The sequence below is a fragment of the Melanostigma gelatinosum genome (genome assembly GCF_949748355.1).
Source record: "Melanostigma gelatinosum genome assembly, chromosome: 18".
NCBI lineage: Eukaryota > Metazoa > Chordata > Actinopteri > Perciformes > Zoarcidae > Melanostigma > Melanostigma gelatinosum.
Window position 1 is genome coordinate 12,026,175 of NC_136651.1, and position 16,754 is coordinate 12,042,928.

Consider the following 16,754-nt stretch of genomic DNA (forward strand, 5'->3'; position numbering starts at 1 on the left):
AGAGAGTGAACCACGGTGACCAAATGAATGCTAATATTGCTCCATATCTGCCAGATGTGTAACTGTTGCTAACAAGTTTGCCATATCAGTTCATTTCAATTCATTCAGCCTGCAAATATAGTGCACTTTCCTTTCTACGTTGGAGAGTACTTGTTTTACCTCATTTTACTAAAAGTCTTCTTTAACATTCAACAATGTTTGCTTATAATCTGCCTTCAAGTCCTGCTCTGCTTCCACTTTAAAATGAGTTAAAAACAGGTCAAAGGGGCATTTTTTGTTGTTTTTTTGCACAGGGAAAAGGAGGTATTGGCTTTTTACTGGCAGATAGCTTCTTCTCCTCAAGAGGTCTGGCCTTGAGACTAAAATGGCAACAGAACATGGCCCACCATCAATACCAATATATCCACCTGAATAGGATAACACCCTTTAACCTGGATATCGCTACTAATACATTCAATTTATCTTGAGATGCTCTGAAATATGTGCTACGTCTGGTGGATTGATGTGTTTACAGTGACCTTCTGAGAAGTGCTGCTGAGTGTCTTGTCCTTCAGACTCTCAGCAACAGCTTAAATGTTTTCCTTTTGTGTCCTGAGTGCAAAAACACATCTGACTGAATCACAGTATCGATCTTCTTTTGGAAGATGAATCACTAAACTAGGGCTGGGTGTTATCCCCTAAAATACATTATGTGGACAAAAGGTTTGTAGACATTGCGTATATGGGATTCTTGAACATCTCATATTGAGGTTGGTAAGAAATGAAGTTTACAGTAGACGGGCGGAATGAAAGTAAGACGGGTTTGCAGATTAATGGCAGAATCAGCTGCATTTCATTTCATGTTTAAATCTTTCTCCTCAGCTGAAGAGGGATGACATAAGCCAGCTAGTCCCTGATCGCCAACACGGCACATGAAAAATTAAACGCTACATTGCCTGAAAATGCACTTACATAAGAGCCTCAACTGAGATGTGAATTTTAAAGTACAGTGACAGAGAGAGATAAAAAAAACCAAGAATAAGCACAGAGAAGCATCTAGGCAGGCGGGAGGCAAGGAAAAAGCAAGTCAAACATCCATATTTTATAGTCTATTACAGGCCTGTGCATTTTAAAACTCTCCTTTGTATTTCAGCCAAAATAATACAGAACATTAACACGGCATGAAACATAAACTACACTGCAATTATTCTAATATATACTCGAAGCTTCGGGACGTTTTTTTTTTATATCACAGTGAATTTCTCATATACGCCCTGTGAAGATTTCTTCTCTCGCAAATCATCTTGCAGTCTTTAACACAAACAGACACGTTCACAGGCGGCGCAGATTTAGTAACTATGATCAACACTCCGGCTGACAGAGGAGGGCTGTAATTCTCCTGCAGTATTTCTGGAAACATGCCACTTTAGTTTTTGTCGAGACAGAGCCAGCCTGCTTTGCACTTCCTCGTCACATGCATCACAATTGTTTCCAGTGTCTCAGTCAGTGTGTGTGTGTGTGTCTGTGTGTGTACATGTGTATCCTGAATGGCATTGGAGAGCCGCACACGCGCACATGTGTGTTTTTTCCTTTTTCTTAATCTTTTTTTGAAATCTCTCTGACAGTTAATGCACTCGTATTGCTTTTCTGTGGCCTAATGCCAGGCTGACTGACAGGCCAACCGACAGCAGGCCAAACAGCGTCGACTGGAGGCCGATACATGCTAATCAAAGCGAACAATAACCCCCCACCTGCACACGCCACAGCCTCCCCAAAAATATGTTTACACTGTATGTGTTGAGCTTGTTTGTTTGAGAACAGCCTGATCTCGGAGGGGTTAGAATTATTGACTGCGAAACACATCTGACTTCAACGTTTGCCATCAACGTTTCGGTTACAAGCTGGCGACTTTTGGCATGATGTCATCCTGCTAAATCGGACAAAATCCCTATGTTTGCATTCAAGGCTTTATGATGTGAAAACGGAATCCACCAACTGGTGCAGACTAGAAAACATACAGAGTCAGTGAAACGACACAAGTGGACGCAAACGGGCACATGTTCACGTTAGGCAGCGACAAGCATGAGGCAGACGTGAGTTGAAAATGTTTTAACGTGTGCATGTAAAATAAATGTATATGCTAAATACATGACTCAAACACAAGAGGATCATTTCTCTACATATCAAGAGCTAAAGGAGCTCTAACTGCTGCGTCACGGTGACTTTAAAGCTAATTTGGGCCTCTTAGAAAGACAAGAGAGGACAGTTAGAGACCATAGTTTATTCTGGGCTTCATGTGCTCTCTTAGGGATAAACTATATCGTCATTTTTCACAAGGCTCCTGTTCAAAGTCTTAGCCCTACAACTTTCTCAGGCCCTGGCTCTTAACTTAAACTAAAGCACATTATATTGTGAGTGAGACAGGGAGACATCTCTCTGGATTGAGCAATATATCGTGCATAGCTGCATTTAGCTTTTGGACCGACACACACACACACACACACATACAAATCTCACTTGAGCTCTCATCCAAACACACTTCCATAAAGCGAACACATCTGTTAGTGAAAGAACAGAGGCCTTGATGCCACGATGTGTCTTCCAGCGGAGCATCTGATTCTCCCCGTGTTGCGTTTTTCACTGATGCCATCTCTACCGTGGCGGGTTAATTCAATCCATTACAGCTAATTGCGTCAGTGTAAAACACTGGAAGTTTCCACAGTCTCCTCACACGGTCGAGCCATCCGTTTGGCTTTCTGGAAGCCCTCTATTTTCAGGAGACGGAAGAAATATGGCAGGTAGCTGGATGCTTTATTTTATGTGCTTGTGTTAAAACAACCAGACAACAAATACTTATTGCACTATAAGCCCAGGAGGCAATGAGAGGATCTTTTTCTTTCATTTGCAACTGCCGAAACAAAAGGAAACGGTCTAGTCGGTTGCGAGTCTGCTTACGGACGCGCTTTTGTTCCGCTGCAGAAAAATTGGAGCGAGAAGATAAGACGTCAGCAAGGTGAAAGCTAAGCACATGACTGGCCACAGATTGTGAGCATGGTCATCTCACACACAGTCAAGGGTGCAGCCATCTTTTGCGTGAAGATTTATTGAGGTCTTCTGATGGGCGCCCTCACCATGGATTCACTTGAGCAATCGATGACGGTTATGAATATCTCTCGGCGTGGCGCAACAGTAATACAATTATTCCACTTTGCTCCGGCCCGGGGAGCAGACTGTGGGCACCGCGGGGCCTCGTATAGATCGCTCTCTGTTTTCAATACACGGTCACACTCAAGGCGGTCCGTCAAAAGTACACACACACACACACGAGCACATTGTGCCCACACATTAACAGACAGACGCATCCACAGCAGGGAGTGGCATCCCTCTGTGGCCAGTAACAGAAGCTTTCAAAGAAACAGCACTTCCACCGAGGGACTGGTGTGTTTCTGCTACTAGGGAACACGCCTAGTGCGTTTCAGTCACGATCCCATGACACCTAAAGGATTACGTGTGTGTGTATCGCGTAAATAGTACTGGGCGTGAGGTTGTCTGGAGCGTGTTTTATCTTCGTGTGTGTGTGTGTGTGTGTGTGTGCCAAAGCTTCTCTGGTGACACAGGGATTCCTTAAGACACCTAGTCCTCTGGCCTAGATTCTGACAGATGGAGCCACATGGCATATAGCCAAGCCTACTGTTGTGTTGTTTACACTACTGTGTGCATACTGCTCAACATCTGCTTGTAAGCGACTGAGTTAAGCAACGAGGGTATTCACAGATTTAAGTCAAAGTCAGAGCAAACAGGTTTTGTCCTCTTAAACACAACGTGAAACCTTGGTAGGTTATTCAATGCTAATGCTCATTGCCGAGGGACAACAGAGCACTCGGTGGTGGGAAAGTCATCGTGCTGCACACAGGCGTCATAGTGATTATGTGACTCGTGGTAGCTGCAGCAGGACTTTTATTCTCAGCTCGTCTAACGCCGTGTTCGGAGCCAGCTGCTACAGTTTGCCTTGATGTTCAATCATAAATGTAAATTTCTTCAACTGGAAGAACAGGATCTCTTGTTTGAAGGGTAAACATCCCGTTTTAACAGAATGAATTGTGGAGGTAAGAAGTTCGACAGACTAACATTCCCCACTAACGCTGTAACATCATCGAATACATCTGTGCTGCTTGATTTCTTATCGATCTTATTCTCCATAAGTGTGGTTTTGGGCCATGGATGTTTTAGTCTCATCGTTCCCCTGAGCTTTTGGTTCATGGCTTTGAATTTAAAACACTTTATCAGGATTTCTCATATGTAGGATTTATTTGGGAGCTCCACCAAAAAAATATTTGTCTGCATCCATGAACATTTATTATCTCCTTTAAAAATATGTAGCTGAAAATGCAGACTGAATGCAATGTTTCTGTTTAAAAAGGTGTCTGTTTGGGCAAATGGAAAAACTATTTTCTTTATCTGAAGTTCGCTTGGGAATTTAAGTCTGTGTCAACGCTTAAGTGTCAGACGTCAGAGCTTCTAACCCAATCTAAAAGTTGAGATGGGAGAATGTGCAAATAGAGATTCATCAGTATTTGTGGTTGACGTGTCTTAGAGCTGCAACTATTAGTCGGTCAATAGAAAATTATATTAATATTTTGACGCTAAACATGCTCGATGTCGACTTCCCAAAAGTGAGGATTTGCTGCTTTTCTTTGTCATGTGTGACAGTAAATCCAAAATCTTAAGCTTTTGGACTGCTGCTCAGGAAAAAAGAGAATTGAAGGCAAGATCAATGATCAATTATGCAAGATCAATAGATCAAATAATCTGCAACAGGATCAGACCATGTTGTCCTGCTGTGTAGCTCTGGGGGAGTCAGCATTTCTCAGCCTACTACCAACATTTTCCATCAACACGGTATAAATTGGTGAACCAATCAGATTAGGGTGTCGAGCTGCAGACACAAGTGTGAGGATGTGCACGGCCCTTTGTGTGAGTGAGGGCGTATAGACATAGTAGGGTGGCTGGGTGGAGAACATGACACCCTGTGTCATGACAGTCAGTTTCTAGTTTTGCAACAAGTGGGCTACAGCATCAATGATGGATGACAGAGAAAGAGATTCGGTGGGGAGGCAGAGTGGTGCGTGCATGCGAGCGAACATGCCCTTTTATAAAAATCTACATGAGATGGTGAGTTTGCAATTTTGTGTATTCATGTTGGGCTTTAGCCTAAAACCTTCTTCTGGCTTTATACTGCTGGATAGCAGACAAACTCTCACACACACACACACACACACACACACACAGCATGAATTCAGCGAGGAGAGCTACTGTATGGTCTCCTTACAGATGCGACAAGAGACAATACTTCTTGGGCTGTCACTCCGAGCCAATCGCAAGTGCTTCGCCCTGAGCACGCGCTGCCATTTATAGGTCTACAAAGTGGGCCAAATGAGAGGGAGCCGCAGTGACAATGACACATGAAGATTTGTCGAAACTGGAGTGACAAAAAAAAATTTTAAAAAAAGAGAGGAGAAAAAAAAGAACAAAGAGCTGACAAGGAATGAGAGAAAGAAGAAGAAAACAGGAGGGGGAAAAAAAGCATCGTTCCATGAGACAGTTTTGACCATGTGGACGCCATGTGGACGCCATGTGGACGCTACGGAGGAAGCTCCAAATCCCGCGACAAAGCAGCACACGAGGAATCACTTCGTCTTCTCTTCCTCCTCCATTCACAGGCAGCTCGGTCACTCGGTGTTGTTCTTCTCACACAGAGAAATCAAGTCAGTGTCAAGTGAACCAAGTCTCCTGGCTGAGTTTTTTTTTGGGGGGGCATTTTACACACCAGTGTCAATCTTGTTTGCCCAGTCTCATTTTTGATGCGTTCATAACACAATTGCTTATGTTTGAGTCAAAATGCCCGGTCGGCTTTTTTTGCCATCTCAGACATCTCAGCGGAGCCCAAACGTTACACGCCTTCAGTACAGCCTCGTTATCTCGCAGTCAGGGTTGTTTGCACAAGGTTCCTGTTGAGGAATTACGGATTGCATAACTCCGAGAGAGAGAGTATCCAGAGTGGTTGTTATCCCAGCCTCTGCATCATTTGAAAGTTATGTTAATTATCTTCAATGTCAAAAATGTGTGCTCTAAGTGCTCTGCTTGGGGCACCGGTTGAGCTGGAAAAGCCGGAGAATTGGATTTCTCGTCTCCATTTTTGGTCTCGGCTGCAGTAGGAGAGGCAGGCGGCTGGCTTGGACTCTGACGGCCGCCAGAAGAAAAAGAGAGCAAACAATGGACTGAAAGAGAAAGACAGAGAGGGACAATACAGCTGCGGAGAAGAGGCTGAGAAAAGCATGAACGACTGAGAAAAGATGCATCACACATTCAAAGACGGGGGGGGGGGGGGGGGGGTTTCCATTCCCACTTCTGTTGACCTGCTCAGCATCTCATTCAGATTGATCTCAAACTCAACTGTTACAATGAAACACATTCAATGCAACAAGAAATTCAAACCCTACAGATATAGTTTGCCGACTTGTGATATGTCTGATATTTTTTCACAGACAAGTGGAGCCTCTCCACGAACTTGACGGTCAGTTGTCAAGACCAAATTGGGCTTAAAATCGGCCTTTATATTGTATAGTGTGCTCCAGGCTGAACAGCACGAAGTGAAAGAGGCAGAGAGAGAGAGAGAGAGAGAGAGAGAGAGTGAGCATAATGGTCAGGGGATAGAGAAAGGGATATTAAGTGACATAAAAGAGATATCACAGAAGGAGGGATGTTACCGAAGGGCATTCAGTGGAGATGATGGAGGATAAAGGGGAGGGAGGCAGATCACGACATGAAATCCGATCTTCCCCATGAGCCTCCAGTCATCCAGTCCCTCTGCAACCAGCGGCTCAACAAACAACACACAATAAAAGGAGCCGGAGTCAGAGACAGCGTAATGGGATTCAAACTCGTCCTCACATCTGGTCAAGTCTTCTTTTTTTTTAGTTTGTGATGTTTCTTGACATTGAACAAACGTCTGTTCAGACATGAGAGATCCTGCTCCTCCTCCACATCAATCGGACCGCACCACAGTCAGTTTCCTTCTCTTCCACTTCTGCTGCCGACTCCCTGCGTCTGTGCACCCGTCCTCCAAACAGCATCTACAGCATCTACTCTCAAAGAGTCACCTTCAATTACCCACTGATGTCATTTTCACCACTTTGTAAGAGGAAATCTTTGTAACAGTAAGTAGTGTTGTGACATTATTTATTAATTACTTAGTCGTATTTTTTGTCATCTTAACGTTACTTGATCCTGTTATGACACCCAAATGCAAAAAATCCCCAAGAAAACGACTGAACCAGAAAACATCTGTAACTGAGCAGCAGTGGTGTGCTTTAACCAATTCAGTGCCATTATGCCAAACACATTGTATACATGACTTCCTTCTTTCACTGGTCCTGATCTGGTCCACACACAGCTCCATCACAATCACTAACCTTGACCCTTTGCCTCCATTCTCACTCTCTCCCGAACACATCTGTGTTTCTACATGCAGGACGATGCATCTTGGGTGCATCTTGCACACTTTTAACCCAGCAAAATGGGTTGAAATGTGATCACGCATGCGTTTGCCTGTCCTAAAAAAAATAAAAAACAGTACTTCGTCTCAAGACACGAGCTGCAACGCTGATCAGCAGCCAGTCACTTTGCTCATTTAGTTGATAATGTGTTCTTTTTATAGCATCGCTCACACATTCTGCAGTCTCTCGCTCTCTCTTTTGCAACTTCTCTCCCTCTGCATCTCTCTCTAACTCACTCACAGAGAAGGTTCGCACACCACTATACCTCTAATAGCCCGGCAGCCTGAAACAAGTGCCATTTATTGAGCAAACCCATCCAGCTGCCACAGTCCAATCACAAAAAGCCTGAGGGCAAGAGAGAGGCACACTGATAGAAAGAGAAATAGAGAGAGAGTGTTGAAGGGCCCAAAGGAGGCAAGAGGCCCAGAGTTTTGATTTAGCTGCAAATTCGTTTTGTTTCTGCCGATTCAGCAAAGAGTCTGAATATTATTTTTTTTCCTGAATTTTAGTTATTTTTCTATTTCAGTTGCTGACAGATGTTGAAAGCAAAGTGAACGCGTTTCAAAAAGGATTCAGGTTTGAAAAGTCGATTCCATGCTGGATCTAGATTCGATTAAATGCCACTGAACCCGAGATTTGATCCAAGCAACATGTCTGCACATCAGAGATAAATACAGTTTGACTGTATTTATGCTCGTGTTACTGAGCAAGAGGGTCTGTGTGTGTGTGTGTGAGTGAGTGAGTGAGTGAGTGAGTGAGAGAGAGAGAGAGAGAGAGAATGTGCGTGCATGTGTCCGGTCTGGCAGAGAGGAAGAGGACAAGGTGTCTCATCTTGTAGCTCTTCATCATCTGAAGCTACAAAAAGCTAATAAGGTCTGAAGTGCCTCCTCCCTCGTCTCTGGCCTTTCAGCTTCGCTATGGAAACAACTTCAGGGTTTTTTTTTGCTTCTGTCCCTGCAGGAGTGCACAGACAACTCCATGGTGCTCCACTTCCAGCAAAGGAGACAGAGAAGTAGTCCCCACACTCGGTAGTAAAAGTCCCCAAGTATCGAACGAGGCAATGTGTTGACCATCAAGGGCTTCGTCCTGCAACTGTGCCCAGCTGGATGTGGATGTGAACACTACCCACTCGCTCTGCTTCTCTTCTGGAAGCGAGGAGACATTCAAAAGTGATAGACATTGCATGACGAAAAGTGATGAGATGGACATTTGATATTTCTGTACTGTACCAAATAACCATGTGTCTGTACGGACAGGTGCACGATGTTTCTTATTCTTTGCATCCACACCGCTCTCGATATCAAGGACGGCTAATCCTACGTATAGCTCAACCCGCAGCGATCCACAGTCCTCACTACTGACAGTAAACCGAGGTTAACTCCATTAAAGTCAACTACACCCGTTTTCCCGAAGAATCATGAGCTTTTAACTGTGTCTGTCAACACAAACACACACACGTAAGCCACACAGATTGAACATACGAGGACAATGGAGGACCGGCAGACAGAAATGTAGACATGAAGAACGAGCTGGAGGAAAAGAGAGAAAACAAAAAGGCTCAATGAGCATCAGCCGTGCGGGCGCAGGGGAGTAGACTCGGCGGTCTGCACTGTTCTGCAACAAGGAGGCCGGCTGCTGACATTTGGCATTGATTGTGTTGTTTTATAGGCATTCGTCAGTTAAACCCCCTATTGGACAATTAGAGAGAGAGCCTGCTTGCTCCTGCAGGGGGGGGGGGGGGGGTCGTGACTTTGATCTCTCCCTGCCCCCCCCCCCCCCTGCTCGGTGGAAAACCCGCGGAAAGAAAGACGGAAAGGTGATGCACCTCTAATTGGCTCCGAGCTAAAGGAAAGTAGAAGCAGCTGGTTGAATGGAGCGTAGATGGCAGGAAAGAAAGGGGGAAACGGGAGACGGTATGTTGAGATGGAGAGAAGAGGATGTCGTAAAGAAGAGGAGGTTTGGGGAAGAACGAGGTGGAAAATAAGAGACAGGAAAGCTCCATGATGCATGTTCATTTTCTAAAAGGCAGGAATGTCTACACACTGTAGTGCAGGAGTAAACCACCGAGCACACATTACTCCTTCATTATTACTCACCCACTGCAAGGGCTCAGCAGTATCTATTAAATATCTTAAATATTTTGGTGTTCTAAGACCACTGACCTTTAGTCGCTTACGTATGGGCCAAGAGCTCAAAACACTGGATCCTACACTTCCCATAATGCAATGAAAGACGGTTAATGTCCATGTCTATTAAAGCCACACCCAGTTTCAAAGTGGCATGAGCGCTTGAGTCACAAAAATTGACTTTGCCATGTAAAATAGGTGGAATGCTGCTTTAATGTCTATTCTCAAGCACAGATAGAGCTGGACAGACTCTCTCTAAAGACCAATTGGGTCATTCTGGTATTAATCTTCATGGACGCCACATTGCCTCTCAACCAGAAACCAGGTCTTTCTTTCCACCCCCCCCCCCCAACTTGAACCCAGTCCCTCAGAGAGCTGGCTGTGATTAACAGCCCATGCAGCTACGCTAGAATATACATAGCGAGTACTCACATTACAATGCCTGTGGTGAGTGGTTAGTGGCGGGCGCTAACTAGTGCAGTTTCCCTGCGCTGTGGCCAATCCAGATGAAAAGCTCAGTGACTGAGACAACGTGGGCCATGTTACAGAGAGCCAAGATGGCCGATGCTCAAAAGGGGGCAAGCAGCTACACATGGGGAGGAAAGAGTCACCGGAATTTATGTAAGGGATCTTCCAAGTTTCTTTTTTACAAGAGCTGTTGGTCACCAGAGGGAAAGATTGTGGCTGGATGCTTGGCATAGGAAGTATACAAGCGCACAGAAGAAAGGAGAAGAAATAAACCGAAGCAGGGAAGACCAATTAGTCTTTGGAGGGCTGTGAGTTTGTGTTTGTGTGTCTTTCTGCAGAGTCCAGTTATGATCGGCCTGTAGCTTCCCTACAAACAAAGTTCAGCTTGAATGTCCGAAAATCCCTCCCTCCAAACGAATGGACAGTGGACAAAGAAAACACCCCCACCATCCTCACACACTACATCAAACACACACACACTGAGGTCTGCGTTTGAGTGTAGGGCTGAAGCTGGCTGGGTCCAGCCCCACAAACCAAGCCAGGCAGTTTGACTCTCACTGGGTAGCAGCTGGAGCTGCTCCACCCTCCTGCCTCCCACTGCCAACGGAGCGACGTGTCAAGATGGACTTCTGCTGCAGCAACACGGCATGACACACCACCAGACATGATGACTGCTTTATACGTAGGATATAGTTTACATCTTGTGTTCTGCATGCGGCTAAACACTGCGGCGCATAAGCAGTATTACAGACAACGAGCTCAAATCTTGAATGAGTTCACAGGCTTTTTTTTTTTTTTGGCTTTTTCTCAGAAAGCAAGTTTTCTTCCTCCATAACTGATCCCAGCAAAAAGGAAAGAAAGGGGCCGCTTTGTGCCGGCATACTTGGTCCGAGCAGGTTGCAACAGTCCAATGAAAGGCTGAGGGGAGCACCCATCTGGCAAGAAAGGCAGATCCGCTTCACCCCTCCCTTCCTCCACCTCTTCTTCTCCTCCTCCCGTGCTTCTCTCCTCTCCTTCCTAACACCCAGGGCCCGACTGTAGGCCTGCAGCTCCTGTGTGCCCGCTGAGGTCACTGAGGCTTTTTACTGCCAAGCTCTCTCAACAGCACATACTGAATAAGCCTTTTTAGGAGCTACAGTCCCCCCCCCCCCTCCTCTCAGAGTGAAAAGGGGGTCACTGTGCCACGCCAGACTACTGTAAAGCATGCGAGCTTGGCCGAAGGTACCACGGAACATATCTCTCTCAGTGTCTCGTGAGCCGTGTCCATCGTTTCCTGTCATAATTCGACGGATTGTTGTTGAGACAAATCACACGCACGCAAGAAACGCGCTCAACTCTGATATCCTAGGAAATAAGCGAGAGTGAATGTCACACATTGAGATGTTCAGCAACAAATATATTCAGAAGAATAAACAGAAACAGGCATAAAGCAGCACAATGACATCATCAGATTTGATCTGCATTTCGTGTGCCAATGTGGAAGTCTTTTTAGACTTTTTAAGTCGCCTGTAATCATTGTATCAACAGCTCCTTGCCGTTACTTGGTACATGTATTGCTTTCTTTTATTGATGTATTCCTATTTGGAGGAATCTGTTGCAGAATTAGTTGGAAATATCAGATGATGCTAACCTAGCTTAGCCTTTGAGGTCATTTAGCCAAATGGTATTAGCGACACGTTTTGTTATTTGAGGTATGTTGTGTTATTTTTGTGTGAAATGTAACAAAGTCAAGTAAAATGAAGCGATAGGTGACCCTGAGACCAGAGAGAGCGCGGGGGGGGGGGGCCTCTGACAGGACCCAGCTGAGGGAGGTGGAGGTTGTGGTCAATACACCCATTGAGGCTTTTTCAGGTCTGTCCTGCTTTTGGCAGCCCCGCCCTCAGAGACACAAACCCACAGATATTCCCTGGTTAAGAGGCATATTTGCCTTCGAATGAATCAATGGAGACAGCCCATGAAGACATTTTGGACACCACCCGTTTCATTACTGAAGGTAGTGAAAGCTCCTTTTCTTCAATGAACTGACCTCACGAAAACTTTCAGCTGGTAATACGTGTGAGGTTTTGGTTTTGATCTTAATCCACCTCATCCACCAGAAACATTAGGATTGGATTGTGCTGTTGGTTTTTCTTTCCTTTCCACAGAGGTTTACTTGCAGCAAGAGGTGAAGTACTGAGTCATGGCGACGAGAAAGAGCCTCGTCAGTCGTCTACCTTGGCATGACGTAACATTGCCGCGCTCGTGCTTGTTCTGCTCAGTTTAAAAAGGGAAAAGTTGGCAGTTGTGCCTCCAAACATGTTTTGCCATTTCTTTTTCACGAGCCTAGCTTTAACTTGCCAAGCGTTTCTGCTTTCTCCACTGAGTGACACTCGGGGGAGATATCTCTATTTTAATCTTTCACTCATTTAGTCTTTTCTGTCGTAGCCACAAAGACCCGCTCGTCTCTGCTCAGCATGTACACTTTTCATCCTTAAAGCCCCCCCACAACATTAAATAAACAAAACACCCTGTGAGGCAATTACTGCTGCTGTTAGCATGCAGAGAAAAATAAAAGAGGAGAGAACTAATCGCTGCATCAGAACAGCTCTGGCACATGGTGCGCCTTCTCCACGGAGAGACGGCGGCATCTCCAGATTCGAGTCAACCACTGGCAGGAAGCATCCTTCCCCCCCGTCAACCCGGTCTGAACAACACACCTATCGCTGAAGGCAAAGCCGCCTCAAGGTATACGAGTAAATATCGAGCGCGAGTGTGTGTGTGTGTCTTTGTGAGTGAGCCCGACAGTCTGTGTGTTTCTGTTACGCAACGGGAGCGTTCTTCCCATCTGTGCCTCTCTGCAGCCCCCGCATCCCTGACCAATGAAGCGAGAAACGACAGCTCTGCCTTGCACTCTGCCTCCCTCAAGTCTTCCTCGCAACACCGTCCCACTCTTCGTTATTACCATCAGCCGCCCACTAACAACACACTCTTCTTCGATTACCATCCTCTGTCTGTTTCTGGTCTGTTCTAAAAACCCGCACACCGCCGGGGGCCCAAAATGATGCAATATTCATCGTTATCATCACCTCCGCTGTCAACATCGCGCTCGTCTGCCCTCAGCTTAAACCTCCAACTACAAAGCAAAACCACTCAGCGGGGGGCGTCTAACCAACATCTTTACTTCGGATGCTCAAATTCCAGATTGTCCCACTAAATGCCCCCCCCCAACCACCAATATCCTACACCCTCCATCTCCGTCCCTGCTCTTCCGGCTCGCCAAACTCCCCACAGGGCTCGCTGTTGTGGAAAAGATGTTAAAACAAAAGAGAGCAGACGAGTGCTGCGATAATCCTAAACATAGCAGCTGGGGAATTAGCCAGCCATTTGCTGTGGACTCACTATCTCCTCACGGTGCACAGTCCGGATTGGCTGTTAGAGCGACGAACGTTAGCGTTGCACCTAATTGTCAATGCTGTTTGCCTATTACTTGTCATCGGGGAGTGGTAATTAAAAGGAAAGATGTCTTTCACTTTCACTGCAAATGTGTCTGAGGTGGTTCATCTGTAGTTTGGTGATCGCATCCTGGCTGGAAAAAAAACATTTTAGTTGATTCCACCAGGACCGCTGTGTCGGTGGTTCAATTCAAATAAATGAATTATAGATGCACAGGGACCCGTTCTCTGGTCAGGATATTTGGGCGGCATCGGGTTTCAGACCGTAATGCTACCCAGAGAGATGACAGCAACATCTTTAGTGCTGAATCTTATAGCACAAGAGCAAGATAATGGTATTAAGCCTTCACATAACTTTAATCAGCTGTAACTTTATTGGACAGTTGGGTCTCTGGCCCTCTGCGTCGGATCTTTTCTGCCTGCACACTTTCCCCCTCGCTTTATCTGTCGGTGTTCTCAATCCCTCATTCTCTTTCTCTATCTGACAAACTCTTCTCCTCTGAACTGTCCCGGCACTGGAGCGAGCGTGTGATGCCTGCACCTCGCTGCCTGTCTGGTCCAGCGGTCCCAAACCTGTTACAATGTTGTGGGCGCTAAAACACAGACAACAAGCAAATTGTGCACAACTGCAGCTAACCGCACCTCGGTTCAGCAACACTCAATGATTTGAACTACCCGAGCAGTGTTTGGTTTCAATTTCAACTTTACTGTGGAATCACAGTAAAGTAAGTCCTAATAATGTGCTTCTTTGAGCGACACAAGTCCACTATTGTTGGGCCTGAACTGCCAAGTTAGCTCCAGGCTGCACATCTATCTGCTAGCTGCTGTTTTTTTTTATTGCAGCTGCCATGTGCTCAAAGGCTACGACTAAGTGGTTAGGGATACGGCACATCATTGTTTGGAGAGTGGATTTCTTTTGTCCTGCTCTGTGATGAAAGCGGGTGAAGAGTTTCAGCTTGGAGGCTCAAGGGAACCGTCTTCTACTCTGTCACGTTTTAGGCAGAGAGAGAGCGAGACAGGCAGACAGACAGGCAGGCAGGCAGACAGACAGACACCTGTGAATGAAATGTCATACTCGGAGCCGCAGGAGTCGTCTGAGAAAGGCTAGACCTGCAGTTTCAACCCAGACTGAGTGCATTTATTGTGAACCCACCCGACTGACATTCCAGGAATGAGCAGAGGTGGATCTTTCATCCGTCTCCCACGCAAGGCCATTCAAAGAGCACACAGTCCTGAGTGTGTGTGTGTGTGTGTGTGTGTGTGTGTGTGCCGCGCTCACAATCACGGACATACTATCAATCACGTCATCATCCGGTTGCTTTGTGGTTTGAGGAGGAAAGACGCATTACGTGAAGAAGAGGCAAAAAAATGCAGAAGAAAAGACGCCAAAACATGACTAAAGTCCACTCATTCATCTGTCGTTCCTCCACACACAACCAGGCGTACTCAGTTTCTCTCTGGGGTCCAGCCCACCTGATTTCCATCACAACAAAGATTAGAGACGGCAGCCACCACTCACCTAGGTGGTCTCCATGGAAACTGTTGTCATGGGATGTTCTACCATGCGGCACGAGCTCATGATGGGCACCAGGTGGCCAGATTTGACCGGTCTTGCGAACGCTCACAATGGTGGCTTCAGACATGACCACGTGGCCTCCCTGCTGCCGGTGCTGACGCTTCTGGGACTGCGGCGTCGGAGGGCTGCTGCTGCCGAAGGAGTGCTGGGAGTTCTGGGAGTTCTGGGACGGCGAGCGGCTCTTCTCTCTGAAGGGCCGGCGGAAGGCCGTGGTGGGACTGGGCGAGACGTGGCTGGACTGTCCCGAGGAGAAGTCCTCCTCGCTCGACGTCAGGTTCTCGTTGGAGCTGCAGTCCGGCGTGTAGCCGCCGCCTCCGCCGACATCCTCAAAGCTCCCCGGGGAGTAGGACCGGCGTGGCCAGGTCAGGAGGTGGTCATCGCCTCCCCCGAGGTCTCTCATTGTGACTCCACTACCACTTCCCCCACCGCCTCTCCCGTCTCCGCCGCCACCTTCACCCATCATCACCCCACCAACGTAGACACTGGAGTAGGCCTGGAACTCGGAGGGCTGCCAAGGAGGGGGCGGAGGTTTGCCACCGTTGGCCCTCCCTGCGTGCCGCTGGTTGGGTTCCCCATCTTCATATTCTGCGTCATAGCCGCAGGTGCTCTCAGTGGACCGGCCTCTGTACACCGGCTTGGCGCGGAGCTCCCCTGCCACCGTTGCAAGGTTACCTGGGAGGGAGTGAAGAGATCTCTTTCGCTCCATCTGCATGGCCTGGCTGCCCAGGGTGCTGATCTTGTCAGAAACTTCACGGTCGTTGACTCGGATCAGACCCCTCTCGTGGTGGAATTCCATGTTAGAGTAGAACGGCGGCGGCGGCGGCGGCAGCGGGAGCTGTTGCTGCTGCTTCTCCTGGCCCTTTGCTACATCCCCCGCAGAGTGAGAGTTGGCCCGTTTGATCCTCTCAAAGTTGGACCTAAGGGCCGCCACGCCAAGTCCCATTCCCAGCTTGTCCTTGGGGTCAATGGGCAGTTCCTTGTCTGGGGGCGGAAGGTTGAGTCTGCGGGGGGAGGCCGAGATGCCGCCTCTCTGCTTGGACGGCGAGAGGCCATCGAGGTTGTCGCAAGACGTCGACTCAGCCTGCTGCGGCACCTCGAAGGCCGACTCCAGTCCGTCTCCGTGGGAGGCCGACTTCCTGGCCGGGGGAGCCCTGGGTTTGGACCTTCCAGCTCCATCTCCAAGAGGCTGGTAACGGCTCCTCTCCATACTGCCGCCACCATACCCTCCACCGACGACTCCTACTCCAACTCCACCGGTCTCCTGCATGTGCGGCTGCTGGGACTGGCACTCCGCGCCCTGTATGGCCGCGGGGTCCATCCCCTCGTTCAGCGGCGTCCTCCTGAAGCCCCACCGCTGCTTGTCATAGCTCTTCCTCTCCTTGGCCAGGAGGGTCTGCAGGTAGATCATGCGGAAGCGCTCCTTGTTCACCTCCTGCTCCAGGCGCCTGATGGAGGCTTTGCACTTCTCCAGCTCCTGCTCGATGCCCCCGACGGATCGCAGCTCCATTTTGGGGGGTTCAGACTCCGGGAATTGCGCTTTCCACGCCTCGGTAAATCCCACCGGCTCCACCATATTGTGCCTAATTTATTTCTGTGACTGACCCTGGCTCACACACAC

General features: G+C 47.5%; 1 protein-coding gene across 1 annotated transcript in view; it reads right to left on the reverse strand.

Moving 5' to 3' along the window:
* bcr (BCR activator of RhoGEF and GTPase) overlaps positions 1-16,709 on the reverse strand; it is a gene marked incomplete at its 5' end in the record, with an annotated part of 66,852 nt that extends 50,143 nt beyond the window's left edge. The window contains one exon of the mRNA XM_079290007.1: positions 15,080-16,709. Within this exon, the coding sequence (XP_079146133.1) occupies positions 15,080-16,709 (1,630 nt within the window). The remainder of the gene's footprint in view (positions 1-15,079) is intronic.
* Positions 16,710-16,754: the final 45 nt, after the last annotated feature.